At 44.1% G+C, this 22,361-nt stretch overlaps 1 protein-coding gene and 1 long non-coding RNA gene across 6 annotated transcripts in view; one reads left to right on the top strand and one right to left on the bottom strand.

Moving 5' to 3' along the window:
- The window catches only part of EDARADD (EDAR associated via death domain), a 171,871-nt gene extending 160,415 nt beyond the window's left edge, over positions 1–11,456 (top strand). For all 4 annotated transcript variants that reach the window (XM_051820772.2, XM_017347712.3, XM_070055578.1 and 1 more), the window contains one exon: positions 10,755–11,456. In XM_051820772.2, the coding sequence (XP_051676732.1) occupies positions 10,755–11,137 (383 nt within the window). In that variant the 3' untranslated portion in view covers positions 11,138–11,456. The remainder of the gene's footprint in view (positions 1–10,754) is intronic.
- Positions 1–22,361, bottom strand: part of LOC103350914 (uncharacterized) — an 80,985-nt gene that overhangs the window by 30,186 nt on the left and 28,438 nt on the right. The window contains exon 2 of one of the 2 annotated variants that reach the window (XR_518760.4): positions 21,906–22,009. The exons of the other annotated variant lie outside the window; for it this stretch is intronic. This is a non-coding gene — a long non-coding RNA (uncharacterized lncRNA). The remainder of the gene's footprint in view (positions 1–21,905; positions 22,010–22,361) is intronic. 2 annotated transcript variants of the gene reach the window in all.

Raw genomic sequence — 22,361 nt, 5'->3', positions numbered from 1 at the left:
TGTGGTGTAGTAAGTTAAGCATCTGCTTGTGGCACCAGCATCCCATAAGGGCATGAGTTCAAGTCCCAGCTGCTCCACTTCAGATCCGGCTGCCTGTGGTGGCCTGGGAAAGCAGTAAAAGATGGTCCAAGTGCTTGGGCCCCTGCACGTATGTGGGAGACCCAGAAGAAGCACCTGGCTCCTGGCTCCTGGCTCCTGGCTTGGGATTGGCCCAGCTCTGGCTGTTCCAGTCATTTGGGGAGCAAACCAGCAGATGGAAGACCTCTCTCTCTCTGTCTCTCCCTCTCCCTGTCTGTAACTCTGCCTGTCAAGTAAATAAATAAATCTTTACAAATAAATAAATTAAAAAAATTTTAAATAAAAATTGGGCAAATAATTGAAGAAAAGCCTGGCTCTGGCACTGCCTTCTCATGGTAGTGATACTACATGACTGCTCGCACTTGTCAGTTTTTCAAGGATGACCTGACAACACAGCTTTTGCATGATCTAAAACTAACTTCCCTATGGAAATGAATGTAAATAGGATTTTTGTATCTGCCAATTTGGTACATAAAGTGATACTCGGTTAACAGGTCTGTGTCGTCATTTTGAGCCACATGATTCAAATTCATGTCAAATAACTATGCTGGTTCGTTCATAGGTAAGAATTTCTTTTTCTTTTTTCATGTAAGTTTTGTTTGAGGGTAAAATTGAGGCCCAGCATAACTTACTTGCCTGGATTCACCCAATTTGTCAGCTAGACTCCCCAGTGAGGCCGCCAATGTGGTGTGTCCTTAAAAGGTGTTTGAGAGAGAGAAAATGAAATCATGTTGTTTTTCTCTGGTTAGAAGATCAAACACCCACCAAAAGCCCTTGGGTCAGTTTCGTAGGAGATAAAAGTAATTCTTCATTACTTTCTAGCTCATGGCATATAACTAACTGTGATAAATAATGTGGGTTGGTTGTATCATAACACTCCATGATTTATCAAAGTCAGAACCTAGCATTTTAAATATTTATTTCCAGCCACGTGGGAAACCACACAAAGAAAATAGCATGAATTTACACTCTTAATAAACATGACTGTATGTGACTCTGCTTTGACACATGTTGGTATTTTGCTGGCTCCAAATCTAAAAATTTATAGACACCTGGGTTAGGGTTTCTTTATTTCAGAACCACAATATGTTCCTATTTAAAGCTGCCAATATAAAATATTTACTGTTTGGCTGGCACCGTGGCTCACTAGGCTAATCCTCCACCTGCGGCGCCAGCACCCCAGGTTCTAGTCCTGGTTGGAGCGCCGGGTTCTGTCCCAGTTGCTCCTCTTCCAGCCCAGCTCTCTGCTGTGCCCCAGGAGTGCAGTGGAGGATGGCCCAAGTACTTGGGCCCTACACCTGCATGGGAGACCAGGAGGAAGCACCTGGCTCCTGGCTTCAGATCGGTAGATCCTGGCCCCATTGCTTGGCCAGCAAGTGAATTACATGATCTATATTTAATATATATATATATATATATATATATATATATATATATATATATATATATATATATATATATTTACTGCTTAATTGACTTTGAATGAAGTCAAGGGCTAGTTATCCTGGGGAGTATCATTACAAAGGAGCTGGGAGCTAGAGTGGTCCTGGAGCTCATGGGAGGGAAACACCCACGTGGTAATGTGCAAGATAAAAGGGCACCTCCCCTGCAGGGAGAGACATTAATTCAATCTGTGATCCACTGCCAACATCCTGACTGGAGCCTTTTCTAGGCTCAACTAATCATGACCTTTGTGAATTCTGGATCTTGTTCCAATTCACAATTAACTGTTAATTGACGAGTATTTTATAACCTGCCAGCCCGAAGCATAAGAGTTGGAAATGGCACCATTGGATGTTAGCTGTCTCTTAACAGTGAATGTGCTTGCTTCCTGAACCCATCTCGAAAGTATAATGTAAGATGTGCAAGAAAGGATGAAGGGGAGGAGCTGCATAGGAAAGTTCATTCATCTGCTTTTGAGTCTGGGGAAACATCATGTGTCTGAGGCTTCCTAATCACCCCACAGACATGGCATCTCTCAAAGAGAAGTGGCTCTGATTCCAAATCTGATTTTGGCAGGCCCTCCTGACTAAGTACTTGCTCTCCTGGAGATGTCTTGAAGGCAGTGGTTTTCAACCCTGGCTGCACATTAGAAATTCCAGAGGGGCTTAAAAAAGTCCTGTGTTCCGCTTGCACCCCAGACTAAATTAAGGATCTTGATGGGTGGGACCCGACTTCTAGATTTTGTAAATTTCCCTTGCGGAGAGGGTGTTCCTTCCTGCGGTCCAAGTGAGAACCAACTGTGTTTCAAAGGGCTGTGGGCTATTATCCATCACCCACGGCTATTCATTGCCACGTGCTCCCCATATGCTAAGACAGGGCTTTAGCGGATTATCTCCTGTAATCCTCACAACCACCAAGTGAGATGGGTGTCATTATCCCTGTTCAGCGCTCCAGCAAGATGCGGGCTTAGCAGGCTCAGTAACCAGTTCAAGTCTCACATCTGCATGGCATTAGCCATCTTAAGGGTCATTCTGTTAATCTCTGTGATACATAGTCTTGTTCTCCCTAGCAACCAGTAATCTTTCTGCTATGGATATGCTCAGTTAGCAGTAAAAAAAAAAAAAAAAAAAAAAAAAAAAAAAAAAAAAAAAAGTGGCAATTGGTTTGAAAATTTCTAGATAGCTTTTCATGGCAGCTCAGTTTTCTGAATTGACTAATTTTTTTTTAACTATATTTGACTTTTTGACTATTTTGACTATGCCACACTCTTCATTCATTTGATTTATTCCCTAGATATCTATTGAGCACTTGCTTTGTGCTTGGCATGTGGTCATGACATTAAGTATCAAAATACTTTTCTTCCTGGACCTCCTGTTCTAGTTGAGAGACAGCTTACACAAAATGTATCGATAATTTCTTGGGGGTGGGGGGACGGAGTCCTTGAGGAAAGTAAACAAGAGTACTGGAATTATGCCTGGCAAAGGGAGGGCATTAACTTAGCTTAGAAGAGGCATCAGCCCTGAACCGACCAGGAGAAGTACCTGGCTCCTGCCATCGGATCAGCGCGGTGTGCCAGCCGCAGCGCGTCGTCTGTGGCGGCCATTGGAGGATGAACCAACGGCAAAGGAAGACCTTTCTCTCTGTCTCTCTCTCTCTCACTGTCCACTCTGCCTGTCAAAAAAAAAAAAAATACATTAAAAAAAGATGATATATATAAAAAAAAAAAAAAAAAAAAGAAGAGGCATCAGCCCTGAACAGTGCAAAAGAGCCAGGTACTTGGAGATCTGAGGGAGGAGGCTCCCGAAAGAGGAACTCGGGAAGTCAGGCTCTGAGGCAGGACCACGCCTAGTGTTCTGGGGACAGGTATAGGCACTTGGAGCCGTAGAGGAGGTAAGCTGGAAGACTAGGATAGCCTCTTTTCTCCAAGGTCCTTAAAAAAAAAATAGAGCCCCACATTGTTTTAAATAATATTTGCATAAAACTTGACTAAAAATGCTTTCTCATCATTTATCTCATTTAATCACAAGACACGGGAATTATGACCGTCACTGTTTTACAGATAAGGAATCCCAAGGGTATAGATGTTAAAGGCCCTGAGAAATCAAGTCTCGAGGAAGTTGGAGCACTGATATTGGTGAATCCAATACAGATCCAGCCTCAGGATGATACAGGATTATGCCTGTCAAGGACTCTGCAGGGCTGTCAAAATAAATTAGGCAGTGCATAAACCACAGTGACTATGAGGATGAGAAGCCCAGCCCTTCCTCTCTTGACAAATGCTTCCTTAGTTTGAGCCAATCCTCAGGCAAGACTTAGAGAAAACACATCTTTCAGAGTTTTGGCCTCTAAAATAAGAAGTCTCCCTAAATTAACAGTGTGTTTCATCCTTGCTTTCTATCAGTGGAAACAGCATGGGACAAAAACCAAATTTGCCTAATGATCACCCTAATTAGTGGAGAATCTATGTGACTTTAAAAAAATTTTTTTAAATTTATTTATTTGAAAGACAGAGTTAACAGAGTGAGAAGGAGAGACAAGAGAGTTCTTCCATTTTCTGGTTCACTCCCCAAATGGCTGCAATGGCTGGAGCTGGGCCTATCCAAAGTCAGGAGCCAGGAGCTTCTTCCAAGTCTCCCACATGGGTACAGGGGCCCAAGGACTTGGCCCATCTTTTACTCCTTTCCCAGGTGCATTATCAGGGAGCTGGATCAGGTGTGGAGCAGCCGGGACTTGAAACGGAGCTCATATGGAATTCCGGCACTGCAAGATTGCAGCTTAACTCACTGCACCACAGTGCTGGCCCCTCTATGTGACTTTTTATAGAGCATTAACCTTTTCTTAGTAACCCTCTCGTTTCCTCCCCCAACCTACAATTGACCCCCATTTTGTATTTTAAGATCAGTTCTGTACAGTTTTCTACCAATACTTATTTACTGCCACTTGATACAAGCTATATTCTTTTACTTTTACTATAAATTCCTTCTATAGTTTCTGAAATTCATTAAATAACTAACAATAGCAAATCTATCTCGTAGATACAGGAGAAAGAACTGTTCTTATCCATTTGTTCATTTAGAAAATAATTTTAAGGATTTTTACTACATAGCATTTGAGAGACATCAAATAAGAGTTTTATTTCCCCTGTTTCTGATGAAGACTTCTTTGGTCCTAAGTCTGTCTCTTCCTTCCCCAAGGCATCATCCAGTCTATCCTTTCATGTACACTATTACATGATAGGTGTTTAAATGTATTTGACGGGGGGAGGGGCGGGGAGGGACTTGTTTCCCCTGTTCAGGCCCTACAGGGAGCTAATTATACTTTGTGATTTTAAAAGGCAGTTTCAGATTCACTGCGTTGGCAGTTCATGTAGATTACAGTTCAGTAAATGCTTTGTCATTGGTGTAGTTGAAAACACCAAAAAGAAAACATCAGTACATAGGTTAGCACCTCATTTATTTTAAAATAAGCTGATAATGGTCAGTGTAAGTGTTCAAAGAAGTAAGAGCTTCTCACATTCTAGGTTTAAAGGAACTTTACTGATGTTTTTATTATTCTTTTTGAGATTAAATGAAAATGGATTTTCAAAGGTCAAACTAGAAAGAGACCTTCAAGATACCATTACATATAATTCTGGACTTAGAGGTTTAAATCCTACTTTGTTTTTCTATGGCATTTAATGTATATATTTAACATTATTATTATTATTTAGAGAGAGAGCTCCCATTTGTTGATTCACTCCTAGAGTGCCCACAACAGCTGGGCCAAGCCAGGCTGAAACCAGGAGCTAGGAACACAATCCAGGCCTCCCAATGACAGACGATCATCTGCTGCCTCTCAGGGTGTGCATTTGCAGGAAGCTGGGTCAGAACTGGAGGCAGGACTTGAACCCAGGCACTTGATATAGGATGCAGGTGATGACACTGGTGATGTGAACTGGCCCAGCCTCTGTTTCTGAAAAGTGATCATCAGTAGCCTTAGACTTTTGGCCTAATCATCCTATAGCAAGTGAGATGATGAAAGATACAGTCAAAAATCCCATTGCAAGGCCTGCATTGCATCATCACCCTGATAGTTTATCCAAAATCCATAATTATATATATTTGCCACATTTGCTATCCTGAGATTAGTTAGTGTTTCCTAAATTTAATTCCTCTTTTTTGAAAAGAAAATTTGGGGAATTGAGAGGTTCAGTTTGGCTGGAGCTCAGGTTATATTCAAGGAAGGAATGGGAAATAAGACAGAAGAAGAGCAAAGAGAACTTAGAGTAGAAGGTGAGGTGTGAACTGGACAGATCCATTGAAAAAGCCTTTAAGGACTCCAGGGAACTATACTTGTAAATAGGGGAATCCAGGTATTTTTGGTGCATAGGGGGAGACATTTTAAGTACTGTATTGATTAATTGAGTTGGATATATCATTGGGACAAAAAGAGGAGCTTCCAGGGTAGCTGTTTGGCCTAGCCAGTTAAGAGGTCAGTGTCCCATATCAAGAGTGCCTGCGTTCAGTCCCACCTCTGGCTCCTAATTACAGTTTCCTACTGATGCAGAGCCAGAGAGGAAGCAGTAATGGTTCAGGTAATTGTGTTCCTGCCTCCCACAGGGAAGCTCTTGATTGAGTTTCTGGCTCGCATTGATCCAGCCCAGCAGCAACAGTGATTGGGAACTATATCTGTCTGTCTAATTCTTTCTCCCTCTATCTCTCTGCATATATGTCTCTCTGCCTCAACTAGATTAATTAAATCTTTTAAAAAGAGGAGCTTCCAATAGTTATGGAGCCCAGAAGAGCTGATGGGCTAATGATTTATTTATTCACTCATGCATTCATTTATTCATTCAGTAAACATTGATAAAGCATTTACTGTGTGACAAGGGCTGTGCCAAGTCCTGCACAGGCAAAAAGAAAGGCCCCTGCATTCTAAGTGGAAGAATCATATAGAGAGTTGTTGGAGTGAAGGAGATCACCAAATGGAGAAAATGTGGAAGGGGAAACCTGAAGGCCAAGAACAGAACTACAGCACTCCCTTTCACTCCCAAGGACGTGGCTATGAGACAGGGCTGGGATCTCAGCACACCAAGCAGACAAGGGCATAGACGAGGCCAAGACCTGAAAGTGCTTGGCTATTAGAAGAAACCCTCAGGGAGGACGTAGCTTGCAGTGTAGTATTCAGTATCCAAAGGGGCAGAGAAGTCTTGGACTGGCTCCAGAGGCAGCCAGATCCTGGGGTAATATTAGCAGCAACAGGAGTCCAGGTGGTCTGCTAAGGCAGGTGGGGATCTGCTTCCCTGTTGTGGATTTTTCTGCTCAGTCATAACTGGACTCAGGCAAGTATTTGGGGTATAGGGAACCAGGTCCAGTCTCCATAAGGTTTGGTGGGAACTAGGCAGGGTCAGATGTTGCTCAAAGGCAAAGAAGATGCTGAAGAAGAATGTGGTGGAGCATTGGAGGCAGCAGGTTTTGAATTCTCATTCTAGAAGTTTAATAGTGAATAAAAGAGGCTGGCGCCACGGCTCACTAGGCTAATCCTCCGCCTGCGGCGCCGGCACACCGGGTTCTAGTCCTGGTCGGGGCACTGGATTCTGTCCCGGACACTCCTCTTCCTGTCCAGCTCTCTGCTGTGGCCCGGGAGTGCAGTGGAGGATGGCCCAAGTGCTTGGTTCCTGCAGGAGAAGCACCTGGCTCCTGGCTTCAGATCAGCGCGGTGCGCCGGCCACAGCAGCCATTGAGGGTGAACCAACAGAAAAGGAAGACCTTTCTCTCTGTCTCTCTCTCTCACTGTCCACTCTGCCTGTCAAAAAAATAAAATAAAAAATTTAAAAAATGAAAAAAAAATTTAAAAAATAGTGAATAAAAGAAGAAAAAGATAAAATGGCTTCTGCATGTTATTAAACTAAAGGAAGGTAGTTTACAGTTGTTCTTATTTTTTAGGATAGAGGACAGGTGTACATATTGGCAGACAAAGGGGAGAGAATCAGTAAAGATGGATAGCTGAGATGAGAAGAAAGAAAGAAGATTATTTAGTGATGCAAATCATAGGGGGAGGCAAGGAGACTCTCAAAGGTGTGACCATAGCTTGGCACAGAGATTGTTAACACAATAGTTATTATTTTTGCACATTTCATTCCATGGTAAAATCAACCTGAGTTTTCACATAGTTCTAACCACAGAATACATATAATCTTTATATCTTATATTTTTCACGTATAGCCATTTTCTAGGCTGCTCTGTAGTCTAATATTTCATGAAGTAATATACTAATTTATTTTACTAGTCTCCTTATTCTAGACATCTAATTTTTTAAAGATTTATTTATTTGTTTGAAAGGCAGAGGTAGAGAGAGAGAGGTCTTCCATCCACTGGTTCACTCCCCAAGTGGCCTCAAAGGCCCATGCTGGCCTGATCTGAAGCCAGGATCCAAGAGCTTCTTCTGGGTCTCCTGTGCAGGTGCAGGGGCCCAGTGACTTGGGCCATCCTCTACTGCTTTCCCAGGCCATAGCAGAGAGCTGAATTAGAAGTGGAGCAGCTGGGACTCAAACCAGTGCCCATATAGGATGCCAGCACTGTAGGCAGTGGTGGCTTTACCTGCTATGCCACAGTGCCAGCCCCAACATCTGATTTTTAAAATGATAATATAAATAATGCTGCACTAAAAGTGGTCACATAGATATATATTCTGGGTTATCTCTTTAGGTTAGACTCCCATAAGTCACATTTATAAGTCAAAGAGGATGAACACAATTTTTACAGCTCTTACTTTGTTACCATTTCATTTATCCAAGCCTCAGAATTGCTGGTTCCCAAATTTAGCATAACCAAAGTGACTCCCTCTGGTCAAATTCTTTTTTTTTTTTTAAGATTTATGTACTTATTTATTTGAAATGCAAAGTTAACAGAGAGAGAGCGAGACACAGAGAAAGAGAGATCTTCCATCTGCTGGTTCAAACCCCCAAATAGCTGCAGTGGCCAGGCCTGGGCCAGTCCAAAGCAAAGAGCCTGGAACTCTATCTGGGTCTCTCATGTAGGTGGCAGGGTTCCAGGTACTTGGGGCATCCTCTGCTGCTATCCCAAGTACATTATCCAGGAGCTGGATTGGAAATGGAGCAGCCTGGACTCTAACCAGTGCTCATACTGGATGCTGGCATCACAAGCAGCAGCTTAACCCATTGTGCTGGCCTCTGGCCAAATTCTTTATTTTCCTTAACTGAAAAGGCCATGACTCAATGTAATGTCATATATAATGAAGGTCATCATAACTTTCCCTGGAATTTTCCAAGCCAGTGATCTCTTTGGTTGTTAAAATCCAAAATCAAGGGGAGGCATTTGGCCTAGTGATTAAGCTACTGGTTGGAAAGTTCACATCCCATATCAGAGTGCCTGGTTCAAGGCCCCATTCCATTCCTGATTCCACCTTCCTACAAATGCACACCCTGGGAGGCATCAGGTGATGGATAATTTACTTGGTCCTCTCCCTCATGTGGAAAACCTGGACTGAGTTCTCTGCTCCTTGATTTGGCCTGGCTCAGCCCTAACTGTAGTGGGCATTTGGAAAGTGCAGTAGTATATGGGAGATCTCTCCCTCCCCCGCCTTCTCTCTTTCTCTCTCTCTTTCTCTTTCCCCCTTCCTCTCTCCTCCCTTCCTTCTTTCCCTCTCTTCCTCTCTGCTTTTCAAATAAATAATATTTTTTAAAATCCAAATTTAGAAGATACATGAGATTCAGCATGGTTGCAGAATTTGAACTGCTTAATTTACCATGTTGTATAGATGCTGCATAATACTGTATTTTAAATGACTTGCCAGCACCTCTTACCTACTAACTTCATCCTTCTACTAACATACCTCCAAGTAGTAAAATGAGGCTAAAGATGACTGGGTGTCAGAGGCTGCCCTCCCTCCCGGGAAGGAGTGTGCTCACCCTGGTGAGGCACAGCTCAGAAGCCTGCTGCTGTCCTCTAACTGTTTCATCTCACTGCACATACCGCAGGCTGTTGGCTCCACTTCAAAGGGAGCCCATGGGTGAAGAAAACACAGATAAAGGCATAGGGATGATAACATGGCCATAAATTTTAAAAGTAAGTCTTCTGGCACTATCAATTATCACTCCTTTTCAAATATGCATATGGCATGGATATTCCAGTTTTGGGTTTTTTTTTTTTAAGGACCTTTTAAAGAATTGTACAATCCTTTACACCCTAACACATTGTGTCTGGTATTAAAAAGCTGTCAGGAGGTAAGTGTTGTGATGCAGTAAGTTAAGCCCCTGCTTGGGATGCCTGTGTCACATAGCAGAGTGCCGTTTTGAGTCCTGGCTTCGCTGCTTCCTGCTAATGTGCCAGGAAAGCAGAAGATGATGGCCCAAGTTCTTAGGTTCTTGCCTTTCATATGGAAGACCCAGGTGGAGTTCCTGGCTCCTGGGTTTGGCCTGGCCCAGCTCTGGCTGTTGCAAGCATTCGGGGAGTGAGCCAGTGCATGGAAGATACCTGTCTGTTTCTATGTGTGTGTGTATTTGTGAATGTTGCTCTGCCTTTCTAGTAAAAATAAATAAACAACATAAAAGCTATCAGAGCTGACTGGTAACTTGGAAGGGGCAAGGGTTGAGGATGCCTTTGTGAGCTATTTGTGGGCTCTACAGAGTCTGGCCCCATCTAGAGCACATCTGGTGATCTGCTCACAGAGACGGCTCCCTTCCTTGGAGGCCCTGTTAGAGCTCTATTGCTCAAAGCCCTCATTCTAGCCATTGCATGCTGTAAGACACAGTTGGCCAGCGCCACCGCTCACTAGGCTAATCCTCCACCTGCGGCGCCGGCACACCAGGTTCTAGTCTGGGTCAGGGCGCTGGATTCTGTCCCGGTTGCTCCTCTTCCAGGCCAGCTCTCTGCTGTGGCCCGGGAGTGCAGTGGAGGATGGCCCAGGTGCTCCGGCCCTACACCCGCATGGGAGACCAGGAGAAGCACCTGGCTCCTGCCTTCGGATCAGCGCGGTGCGCCGGCCGCAGCGGCCACTGAAGGGTGAACCAACAGAAAAAAGAAGAACTGGCCTTAAAAAATCCTATTACAAAGCAACTCATTTTGAGCTATGAAGAATAACACATTATATGTCTGTTCTGAGTGATTCCTCTACAAGGTTATGCTGTTAGACTCATATTACTGACAATTTGGCTGGAAAATCAAGGGCATCAGAAATGAATGCATTTATTAGGCCTCTTGTTGACATGTGGGCTGTATTGTTTCTTCCTGCAGATGTCAGCAAGGACAAGCCCTGTCATGAAAACTGTACTTGTTCCTCCTGCTCACTTCGGGCTCCCACCATAAGTGACTTGCTCAATGATCAGGACTTACTAGATGTGATCAGGATAAAGCTGGATCCATGTCACCCAACAGTAAAAAACTGGAGGAATTTTGCAAGCAAATGGGGCATGCCCTATGATGAATTGTGTTTCCTGGAACAGAGGCCACAGAGCCCCACCTTGGAGTTCTTGCTCCGGAATAGTCAGAGGACGGTGGGCCAGCTGATGGAGCTCTGCAGGCTCTACCACAGGGCCGACGTGGAGAAGGTTCTGCGCAGGTGGGTAGAAGAGGAATGGCCCAAGCGGGAGCGTGGAGACTACTCCAGGCACTTCTAGATCCCTCTTCTTCCTTCATTGGCCTCTCTGGACTTTGAAACAACCACAAGTCAAAGAGGAATGTGAATCTGTCCTTTTTGGAGTGTAGAATAATGATATGAAACTGTGGACATTAGTTTTCCCCAAAGCTGGTGATTTTGTGGAGGGGTAGATTTTGTTTTGGTGGTGGATATTTGTTTCTTGGTTTTTGCACATCTGTTTTAATTTAATATTTGAATCTGGAGTTGGGAAAGAAGTTTTTAAGTTCCTGTAGCAGCCAAAGCCTACAGTCAAAATGGATTCATATGATGATGAAAATAAAAGTATTGTCTCCCTTAAATACTGCTGAAGATTTCATCAGGAACTGAGATTGTTGATGGCTCCAAACATATATTCATCATCACACATAAGGTCCATAGTGATCAATGGCTTTCCCACTGAAGAAAACAAAGAAAAGTTACCTATTTTGTTGGCCTGTTACTTTTTTGTTGTAAAGTATTTAGGTAAATTCAACAGGATGCTGGCGTTATGTGGCATTACCATACAGAATGGTATGTACCACTTTTTTTATCCCAAAAAAACTCTTATAATCTATGAAGCAGCAACAATATCATTTGCTCAAATACCTTTAAAAGAAATACAAAAGGCAATGGTTTCTTAGAGGACAGATTCAGGAGTTAGTAGGTCAGTAAGGGCCATGGGAATGGTATTTGACAGAGTACCTGAAATGCCCTTTTGTTACTCATCCTTTTTATATTTTTTTTTTATTTTTTTTTTATTTTTTTTATTTTTGATAGGCAGAGTGGACAGTGAGAGAGAGAGACAGAGAGAGAAAGGTCTTCCTTTGCCGTTGGTTCACCCTCCAATGGCCGCCGCTGCAGCCGGCGCACCGCGCTGATCCGATGGCAGGAGCCAGGATCCAGGTGCTTTTCCTGGTCTCCCATGGGGTGCAGGGCCCAAGCACCTGGGCCATCCTCCACTGCACTCCCTGGCCATAGCAGAGAGCTGGCCTGGAAGAGGGGCAACCGGGACAGAATCCGGCGCCCCGACCGGGACTAGAACCCGGTGTGCCGGCGCCGCAAGGTGGAGGATTAGCCTATTGAGCCACGGCGCCGGCCACTCATCCTTTTTATATTTAATTGTTAACTTTAAGTATTTCAACCCTGAAACCCAGTTAACCAATAAATAAAAATCACCTGGCCCACTGCTTCTAGCACATACTATCCCAGATACTACAGGACTCTATAGCAACACCCAGCAGCCTTGCCAAGATTGGGATAGGGGTGTCTTAATGTTGATACTGGGAGGGAAGGTATTCATTGAAATACAAATTTTAAAGGATTTTAAACCAAAAGAAAAATTTGTTCAGAGAATATCTAATATTCTTATCTGATAGTTTTCTGGGGAGAGAGAATGTGGGGATAGGAGAGTTTGTTATTATGTTGTGCCTGAGCGAGTGCTGACAGAGGAGTGCCACACACTGATAAACTTTGGAGTCCTTCATTGCGGCAATGGAGAGCATGCTCACGCCGTAAAGAACTCTCGACCCCAAAACTCAAAGCAACAGGGTTTATAAAGGCAAAAACACAAGGGGAAGGGGAATACATGGTTACTAGGGTCAAGCTGACCTAAGGCCTATGCGAACTAATATCAATTACATTCTTGACAATAAACAAATTACAATCTTAACATTAATGCAGGTGCAGCCTATCCGTTTTAAGTTTCAGCAATCATGCTAGGGAGTTTCTATGTTCTGCCAGGTGGGATGCAATGTACTGTTACTGTCTCAAGTTTTAGACCATAGTCTCATGGTGGGGGACGCTTTCTCAAGATGGAGTTTCGGTGCTCTAAAATAGAGTCCCTACTGTCAAGGTGTTACTTCAATTAGAGAGACAAAATTTTCTAGGTTCTTTTAGGAAAAGGGAAGAGAGAAGCAAAGCCTTGATTTGGCTGATAATTCCATAAAATACTATTTGACTTTAGCTGTTAGAAAATTAAGGCAGTTGGAGATTCTGTATAAGGCCTTGATTAAAATAAGGAGAAATGATGACTCACACTGATTGCAACAGAACAATGAGAATTAGCTCAAAAGAAAGTTATTTTCTAAACTATAATTGTTTGCTAATACATGAAGCCAACTTTACCACCAAATGTAAACTCTAAACTACCAAAATCTACTATAGAGGTTTACACATCACTTCTGGTTCGGCATTAATCACACCCAGTTCAACTTCCTTGGGTGATGTGTCAATAAAGGTGCAGTTTATTGCCAGATGTATTGAAAGCAACAGCCAAATTAAAATGTAGATTTTAAAGAGTAGATTCTTAAGCAAATTGATGTTCATGGTGGCAACTGTTAAACATGCACCGTCAGTCAGGTTCCAGGCACTGTGCAGAACTTGTCAGGGGGAGTTCTCGTCTTCTAGGAACTTAATTGGACAGATCACACTCTCACTAAGCTACAACCTGCCCTCACTTGTCCTTGAATTTATTGTAGGAAAATGTTAGAAGGCGTTTGACGTTTGAGGGAAATGTAGCAATGCAAATTGTGACTATTTGGCCAGTTGTGTGATGCCAGACCCCTGCAGGCCAGTGGCCAGCATCCTTTTTCCCCTGCCACCCCTGGGATGTAAGGAGTGGGAACCAGACTGACAGAAGTCTTACTGACTGCTGTCTGGCCAGGTGCCTTCAGAAGTTCCCTTCCTTCCCCCATCTCCACCCAGGCAGACTTGTGACCTCAGCACAACACAGGGCAGCACCATCTGTGACCACCATGGAGGCGATGACGAAGAGAGGGAGGAAGGAGGGAGGGAAAACCCCGTTTTGTTCCCTTTCCTCCACCTGCTCCTTCTTCCTCCTACCTCTGGGTCTCTGACCTCCCCAAACTGAAAAGAAGGAAGAGCAGGTGGGGGGACCACCCTCTTTCCCTGCAGCCATCATTCCCGTGGAGGGAGGAGGGCAAGGTTGGCCACATTCCTAGACTCTCCCCACCTCAGGCTGACAAATGGAAAAGGAGCTGCAGGAAGAAAGGGCGTCCTGAGGAAGGGTGGACTGAGGCAGCACCCATCCCCTCCCCCACCAGCTGCCCACAGCCACTTCTGCTCTTCGCCCAGGTCCCAGCTCTGCAGAAGCCTTGCTCTGTTCAAAACCGCAAGGCCACACTGAGTGGTTTTGAACAGCAGCCAAGGAGGTGGCCTTCAAGATCCCTTGTATGGGACTACAGCAGCAACATTTAAATTTTTGAAATATTCCTGATTATTGCTAAGTATTCCCAAATATTCAAAGTCTGGAACATGAGATGAAAAATTCCTTGGGGAAGCACTATAATGTGTGGTGGTTGGGTTTGGTGAACCTAAGTTCAATTTCACACATTTCTGAAGTAAAAGCCTTTGGTGATCTGGCTCTGGTGGAATGTGGTTCCTCTTTGGACTGCTTCTGTGGGGGCCTATTTCGAAAATTCCAACCTCAAACTTCCAGACTCAAAATAGACTTTAAACTGAATATACCATCATACACATCTTGAACATAGCTATTATTCCTAAGTGTTGGTGGAACTTACCTCTCAAGTTTGACCAAAAATGTCAAGCAAAGAAGCACTTACTCTATTTTAAAGAATGAAGCGTTGCCCAATGCTAGAATAAAAAATAAAACCAATTGTGCTGGGATTGTGGCATAGTGGGTAAAGCCACTGCCCGCAACACCCACATCCCATATAGGCACGGGTTCGTGTCCCACCTGCTCCACTTCTGATCCAGCTCCCCACTAATGGCCTGGGAAAAGCAGTGAAGAATAGCCCAAGTGCTTGAGCTCCTGCCAACTTGAATGAAGCTCCTGGCCCCTCACTTCTGCTTGGTCCAACTCTGGTCGTTGCAGCTAGCTGGAGAGTAAGCCAGTGGATGGAAGATTCTCTTTGTGGGTCACCTTCTCCTTAACTCTCTGACTTTCAAATAAATAAATAAATATATTCTTTAAAAGAACCAATTAAGGGAGTTGGCGAACTCAAGAGGCTTCCATAGCCTTGACAGCTCATGACAAGAGCCTCAGGTGATTACTGACGTCATAAATAAGAGTGTCAATTGTTAAATCAACAACAGGAGTCACTGTGCACTTACTGCCCATGTAGGATCTCTATACTTTATACTATACTTTATACTTTGTGTTTCTGTGTGGGTGCAAACTGTTGAAATCTTTACTTAGTATATACTAAATTGATCTTCTGTATATAAAGATAATTGAATATCTTGATGAAGAATGGGATGGGAGAGGGAGTGGGAGGTGGGATGGTTGCAGGTGGGAGGGTGGTTATGGGGGGGGAAGCCACTGTAATACAAAAGTTGTACTTTAAAAATTTATATTTATTAAATAAAAGTTAAAAAAAAAAAGAACCGGGCTGGCGCCATGGCTCACTTGGCTAATCCTCCGCCTGTGGCGCTGGCATCCCATATGGGCACCGGGTTCTGCTCCTCTTCCAGTCCAGCTCTCTGCTGTGGCCCGGGAGACCAGGAGGAAGCACCTGGCTCCTGGCTTTGGATTGGCGTAGCTCTGGCCATGGCGGCCATTTAGGGGGTGAACCAACGGAGGGAAGACCTTTCTCTCTGTCTCTCTTTCTCAGTATCTAACTCTGTCAAAAAAAAAAAAAAATTGATGCTGGCAGCACTCAGCCTGCGCTCTGTGGATGGATCTGGCTGGGCTCTGATAGCTGCAAAGAGAAAAAAAAAAAAAAAGAAAGAAAAAAAAGAACCAATTAAGAGCTTTAAAGTTAAAGTGTCAAATAAGACACCACTTTCAAACAAATCAGAATGGCAGAGTTTAATGGGCTCCTTGGTCTTTTAACTCAGGAATAGCAGTAAAACCATGAGACTGACCATGGTAACCAACCACTCCTCTCCATGGGCAGCATTCGCAGAGTTCTGATTGCTAATCACCTGCACCACCTTATTTAACACCACTATCACTTTTTCTTTCTTCTTTTTCTTTTTTTAAAGATTTTACTTATTTATTTGACAGGTAGAGTTACAGAGAGAGAGGGAGAGAGAGAGAGGGAGAGAGAGAGGGAGAGAGAAAGGTCTTCCTTCCATTGGTTCACTCCCTAAATGGCCGCAACAGCCAGAGCTGTGCCAATCTGAAGCCAGGAGAACCTGGTCTCCCATGCGGGTGCAGTGCCCAAGCACTTGGGCCATCCTCCACTGCACTCCCGGGCCACAGCAGAGAGCTGGACTGGAAGAGGAGCAACTGGGACTAGAACTGGTGCCCATATGGGATGCTCACGCCACAGGCAGAGGATTAACCTAGTGCACCACAGCGCCAGCACTTGCTATCACTTTTTCTTTCCTGTTATATTTGCATGGGGAAGTACCAGGACAGAAAAGGATTTTTTATTTTTTAAATAGGAGAGTTGATATAAACTTGCCATATTAATCTGACTACACAGTTATTTACATATATGGACATCTGTATTGATTGGCATTTACCTTATGAGAATTTTTCATTCTTTTGAGTATATAAACAGAGAGAAATTTAACCAAATGATCTTTAAAATTAAAGTTCAGTCAGACTCTAGACTTTGACTAAATGTCAGATGACTTTTATCTGTGTCACATACAGAAATATCAAACAGTAATTCTCAACTGAAATACAGATACGTCAGTTCTATCATAAACCAAAATAATTTTACTTAAATTATAGTAAATAAGTACTGTAATAGTTTAAACATGTTGATACTTTACCAAAGTGAAAGTGGGATAGAAGGAAATTATTTAAAATTAATCGATCAAAGAGTTGTTAAAAGTTAAGTTAGGTAACACCAAGGAGCTTTCCTCATAATTCTGTATGAAAGGGTCCATGCTAAGTTGGTCATACTGTAAAACTAAACTGCTTATGATAAAGTCTCTTTGCTATTAGGAAATAAAACCTCATTAGTTAAGTTTCCGGATATACTCTCTTAAACAAAACTCCCGTCTATAACGTTTCCTGATGAAGCTGTATGTGATGTGCATTCTGTGTGGTTCTAGTAGCAGAGTGTCACACAAAAGGGAAGGAGAAACAGAGCTGCATTCACACACACACAGGTACAGGAAGATGGAAATAAAGCACACCATATTTAAAAGTATACATTTCTGGGGCCAGCGCCATGACTCACTTGGTTAATCCTCCACTCGCGGTGCCGGCATCCCATATGGGTACCGGGTTCTAGTTCTGGCTGATCCTCTTCCAGTCCAGCTCTCTGCTGTGGCCCGGGAGGGCAGTGGAGGATGGCCCAAGTGCTTGGAGCCCAGCACTCACATGGGAGACCAGGAAGAAGCACCTGGCTCCTGGCTTCGGATCAGCGCAGTGCTGGCCGTAGCGGCCATTTGGGGGGTGAACCAATGGAAGGAAGACCCTTCTCTCTCCCTCTCTCTCTCTCTCTCTCACTAACTTTATCTGAAAAAAAAGGAAAAAAAAAAAAAAAAAGGAAGGAAGGAAGAGGAAAGAAGATTAAAAGTATACGTTTCAGGCCGGCGCCGCGGCTCAATAGGCTAATCCTCCACCTAGCGGCGCTGGCACACCGGGTTCTAGTCCCGGTCGGGGCGCTGGATTCTGTCCCGGTTGCCCCTCCTCCAGGCCAGCTCTCTGCTGTGGCCAGGGAGTGCAGTGGAGGATGTCCCAAGTGCTTGGGCCCTGCACCCCATGGGAGACCAGGAGAAGCACCTGGCTTCTGCCTTCGGGTCAGCGCGGTGCACCGGCCGCAGCATGCCAGCTGTGGTGGCCATTGGAGGGTGAACCAACGGCAAAAAGGAAGACCTTTCTCTCTGTCTGTCTCTCTCTCACTATCCACTCTGCCTGTCAAAAAAAAGTATACATTTCTAAATTGTTAAGTCTTAAATTGCACTAACAATTCCCACCAATACTCAAAAGATAAGCGATATGAACACCTGTTTTGTGCACTAAATATCAATAACAAAAAATATGTGGCAATAGACAACAGACATTGCTTACCTTTTTCTCCCTTTTTTAGTAATTTATATGTGGCACTGCCCTCTGCTGGAGAATAAGGTCTGTCCACATCCTTTCTGGTTTGGTTGCTGGCTAAACCAACAAGTGGTTGCATGCTGTAGACCTCACATGTAGCCTGCTAAGACACAGGAAGAGTGCAGCTGTTCTACCAACTGGTGAGTAAGACAGAATGAGGCTGGCATAATTGAGAATAGGGTTCTGATCCCCTGGGTTTTCCCATCTCTACATTGCCCTGTCATTCAGACCAAGTGTGTGAACCGTCAGGTCACATAACAGTTCCATAACTTGGAAATTATTTTTAAACATTCAGATTTTGCCACCATAGAGTGTTAGGGCTAATGGTTTGTGGATACTTGGTCTCCTGATTTAGCATCTGATCTCCCTTAGTCATGGCAAACACTGAGCTGAAGCACTGGCCTTACACCTTCCTCGGTAATATCTAATACACACATCTGGTCTTTTTTTTTTTTTTTTTTTTTTTTTTTTTTTTTTTTTTTTGACAGGCAGAGTGGACAGTGAGAGAGAGAGACAGAGAGAAAGGTCTTCCTTTGCCATTGGTTCACCCTCCAATGGCTGCCGCGGCCGGCGCGCTGCGGCCGGCGCACCGTGCTGATCCAATGGTAGGAGCCAGGAGCCAGGTGCTTTTGCTGGTCTCCCATGGGGTGCAGGGCCCAAGCACCTGGGCCATCGTCCACTGCACTCCCTGGCCACAGCAGAGGGCTGGCCTGGAAGAGGGGCAACTGGGACAGAATCTGGCGCCCCGACCGGGACTAGAACCCGGTGTGCCGGCGCCGCAAGGCGGAGGATTAGCCTAGTGAGCCGCGGCGCCGGCCTACATCTGGTCTTTTAAGTACAATATCAACAAGTAAAATCTAGCATATTTCCTCTTTCTATTCCATTTTAGATGTTTCATTTAGTTTTGAGCCAAGACAACCCTCCTTATGATATTTTTTCTACTTCTGTCCTGCTTGTTTTATCATTCCCCTGTCCTTTGGGTCCATGTGTTGCTTTGTGTTGCTTGTTTTAGAGTCACTTGTTTCTCAAACCAGATTTCCTGTCTGTGCTCACAGCCTTCCCCTCCACACCACAGGCTCTCATCTGCTTCCTTTTTTTTTTTTTTCTTTTTTCCTTACACACGCAGAAGCAGTTTTGTGAAATGTCTTTCATCTTTAATGACACATTGGGCCTAATAATGTGAAAACTATTCTCTCCTTGTAACTGAAACACATCTATCTAAACTCGTGCCAAAGCAGTGGCTGAGAAAGGTCTGTCTCATTTGGCCTCTGATTTCCTATTTGGGAATTCGGACCCCAAGTGAACCCTGTGCACTTGGGTGTAAGCAGATGGGAGCAAGTGAGTCTTGTTTCCCCTGAGTTTAAAGGTGATCATGGACAAGATGGCTTGGCCTACTGGAGCCTCAGAGCTGGAAGACGCAGCACCTAAGGGTGCTCACCACCTCAACTGGAAGAAGAGCCTGTTCTTTTCCTTCTCATGGCTACAGGGGCGCCAGATCTGGGGACAGTGCTTAGCTCCGGATGCCTCCTGGAAATCAGCTCTGCAGTTGAAGCGATCAAAGCAGTTGAGTGTGCAAAGCGAAATGATTGAGTTGATCAAACTTTTGAGAAATAGAAGTGGTAGCTTTTCATGATTCTTGAGCTGAACCATGCTCTCCAGCTTCACGTGACAGCCCAGTGACTGTTTTCCTCTAAGGCATGTCTTCAGAAGCTTCCTGGAAGCTTTAGCCAGTGAGGGCAGTGCTTCTGAACCACTGAGTCTCTGTGACACTCTACGAGTCTTTATCTTTGTGCTATACTTTGTAAGTTGTGTTTGCTTTGATTTCCTATAAAATTGTATGTTTTTCTTATAAATAAGGAAAGATTTTTAACTTTAATAATGGGTTCTACAAAATTAAAGATTGATGTCAACTGCTATTTCTAGCTGGTGCAGTTAGGTAGATTCCAACACAGTTCTTAACTTCCATGTTCTATTCATCAGTCACCAGTTACCGGAGGACCTAGGTTTCGTTTCTTTTCTTTTCTTTTTCTTTTTCTTTTTCTTTTCTTTTCTTTTTTTTTTTTTTTTTTTTTTTTTTTTTGACAGGCAGAGTTAGTGATAGAGAGACAGAGAGAAAGGTCTTCCTTCCATTGGTTCACCCCCCAAATGGCTGCTATGGCCAGCACTGCACTGATCCAAAGCCAGGAGCCAGGTGCTTCTTCCTCGTCTCCCATGTGGGTGCAGGGCCAAAGCACTTGGGCCATCCTCCACTGCCCTCCCGGGCCACAGCAGAGAGCTGGACTGGAAGAAGAGAAACTGGGACTAGAACCCGGTACCCATATGGGATGCCGGCACCACGAGTGGAGGATTAACCAAGTGACCCATGGTGCCCACCCCCCCACCCCCCCCACCCCCCGCCTAGTGGGTTTCTAAAATGTGTCCTGGACCTGAGGACACAAAACAAGACATCCTGCCCTCAAGGAACCTATAGACCTGGGGGAGTTGATGTAGACAAGGAGAGACAGGACTGCAGAGAGTGAGGTACACAAGTCCTGGAAGGACAAAGTTGAGAATCACTGAGCCAGGGGGAATGACAGGCAATCAACAGTCTGGTCAAGCATATCAATTGCTGTGATATCTCTGTGTGCAGGTCAATTTCATGGTTACTCTCCATCTCTCCTACCTTTATATATCTGACCCAGGCTTATCCTCTGAGCTGTCAGACATCCTTATGCAACTGTTGACCTGATGTACCAACTTGGATGTTTCACAGGTACCTCCAACCCAACTTGTTCCAAGCTGAACCTATGATCTTTTGTTCCAAACTTGTTTCTCCCCAGAGTATCCTATCTCAACTACCCATCTGGTTGCTCATGCCATCCTTAGGATCTCCCTCTCCCTCCCTGTCTATTCCACCTCCAAAATGTCATAAATTCCTTTCCTCTCCAAACTCAAAACCACCATCCAAACCCAAGTAGCCACCCTTTTTCACCTTGTAATGGTCTGCAAACTGGTCTCTGCACAGTTGGTGGATCCTGTCATCCTCAGCATTAACCCTTTCAGTGGATTTCTATTGTGAAGACAAAGTCCCAAATATTGGAACTTGTGTTTACTCTATGGCTAAGATACCCCTGTCCCAAACAGGATTACCTGGGTTTGATTCCTGGATCCAGCTCTTGACTCCAGCTTCCTGCTAATGCATACCCTTCGAGATAATGGTTCAAATAAATGGCTTCTGGCACCCCCATAGGAGATTCAGATTGAGTTCCCAGCTGTTGGCTTTGACCTAGCTTAGTCCAAAACACTGCAAGCTTCTGGGAAAAGAACCAGCAGATGGGAACACATACAGATACACACACACACACACACACACACACACACACATATTCTTTATTTCTATCTATCTATCTAGCTATCTAGCTATCTATCTACTTCTCCTTCTCTCTGCCTCTTAAAGTTTTTTTTTTTAAGTCTCAAATCACCAGCACTGCCCACAAGGCTCTGTGTAACTTGTCTCCTGCCTCCTCCACCTGCTGCTGTGTTACTCCACTCTTCCACAGCTCCTGAGGCTTCAGCCACTCTGGACTGTGGATCCCCACAGCCATCATTGTCTTTCCACTGAAGTCTTTACCACGTGCTGCTCTCTCTACCCTCTGGACACTCATGTGGCCCTCTCACCCTAGCTTTATTCACACATAGCTACACTTCCCTAGCTAATCCCTCTCAGCCCCCAAACTCACTTTCAATACTATTTTCTCAGAGAAATTGCACTTGACCCAGGACTTCATTGTATTTCTCTTACCTATGCAATAGTAACTAATCAGTAGTTGTTGCTGCAGATCCCCATAGATAGTGCTTTGCTCGCTTATTCATCACTGTAGCATCAGCAGTAATTGAGGACCTGGCCTAAAAGAGATGGTGAACATGCTGAATGAATGAAGTTGAATTAATAAATAAATAAATTAAACTCTCCATGAAGCAAAACTTGTCTTTTATAGCCTTGTTGCCCTTAGGAGGAAAAAAATGTTGTAAATAGGAAGTACAAAGTGAGGATACTGCTTACCAGAGTGTGTGGTATAGTGGGAGTTTTCACTTACTTTGATGAGGTCCCTCCCCTTCCATTCATCTTCAGGGCTTATGAGATTAAACAGTGGCAGTGGCTGCACACTTGTGAATATGGTAAAAGCTAGTGGACTGTGCAGACTTAAAATGATTAAAATGGGGACAAGCACTGGGGTGTAGCAAGTTAAGCCATCAC

The sequence above is a fragment of the Oryctolagus cuniculus genome, chromosome 13 (assembly GCF_964237555.1).
Source record: "Oryctolagus cuniculus chromosome 13, mOryCun1.1, whole genome shotgun sequence".
In the NCBI taxonomy this organism is placed as follows: domain Eukaryota; kingdom Metazoa; phylum Chordata; class Mammalia; order Lagomorpha; family Leporidae; genus Oryctolagus; species Oryctolagus cuniculus.
Note: the sequence above shows the minus strand (reverse complement) of the source record. Positions and strands in the feature narration are given on the sequence as shown.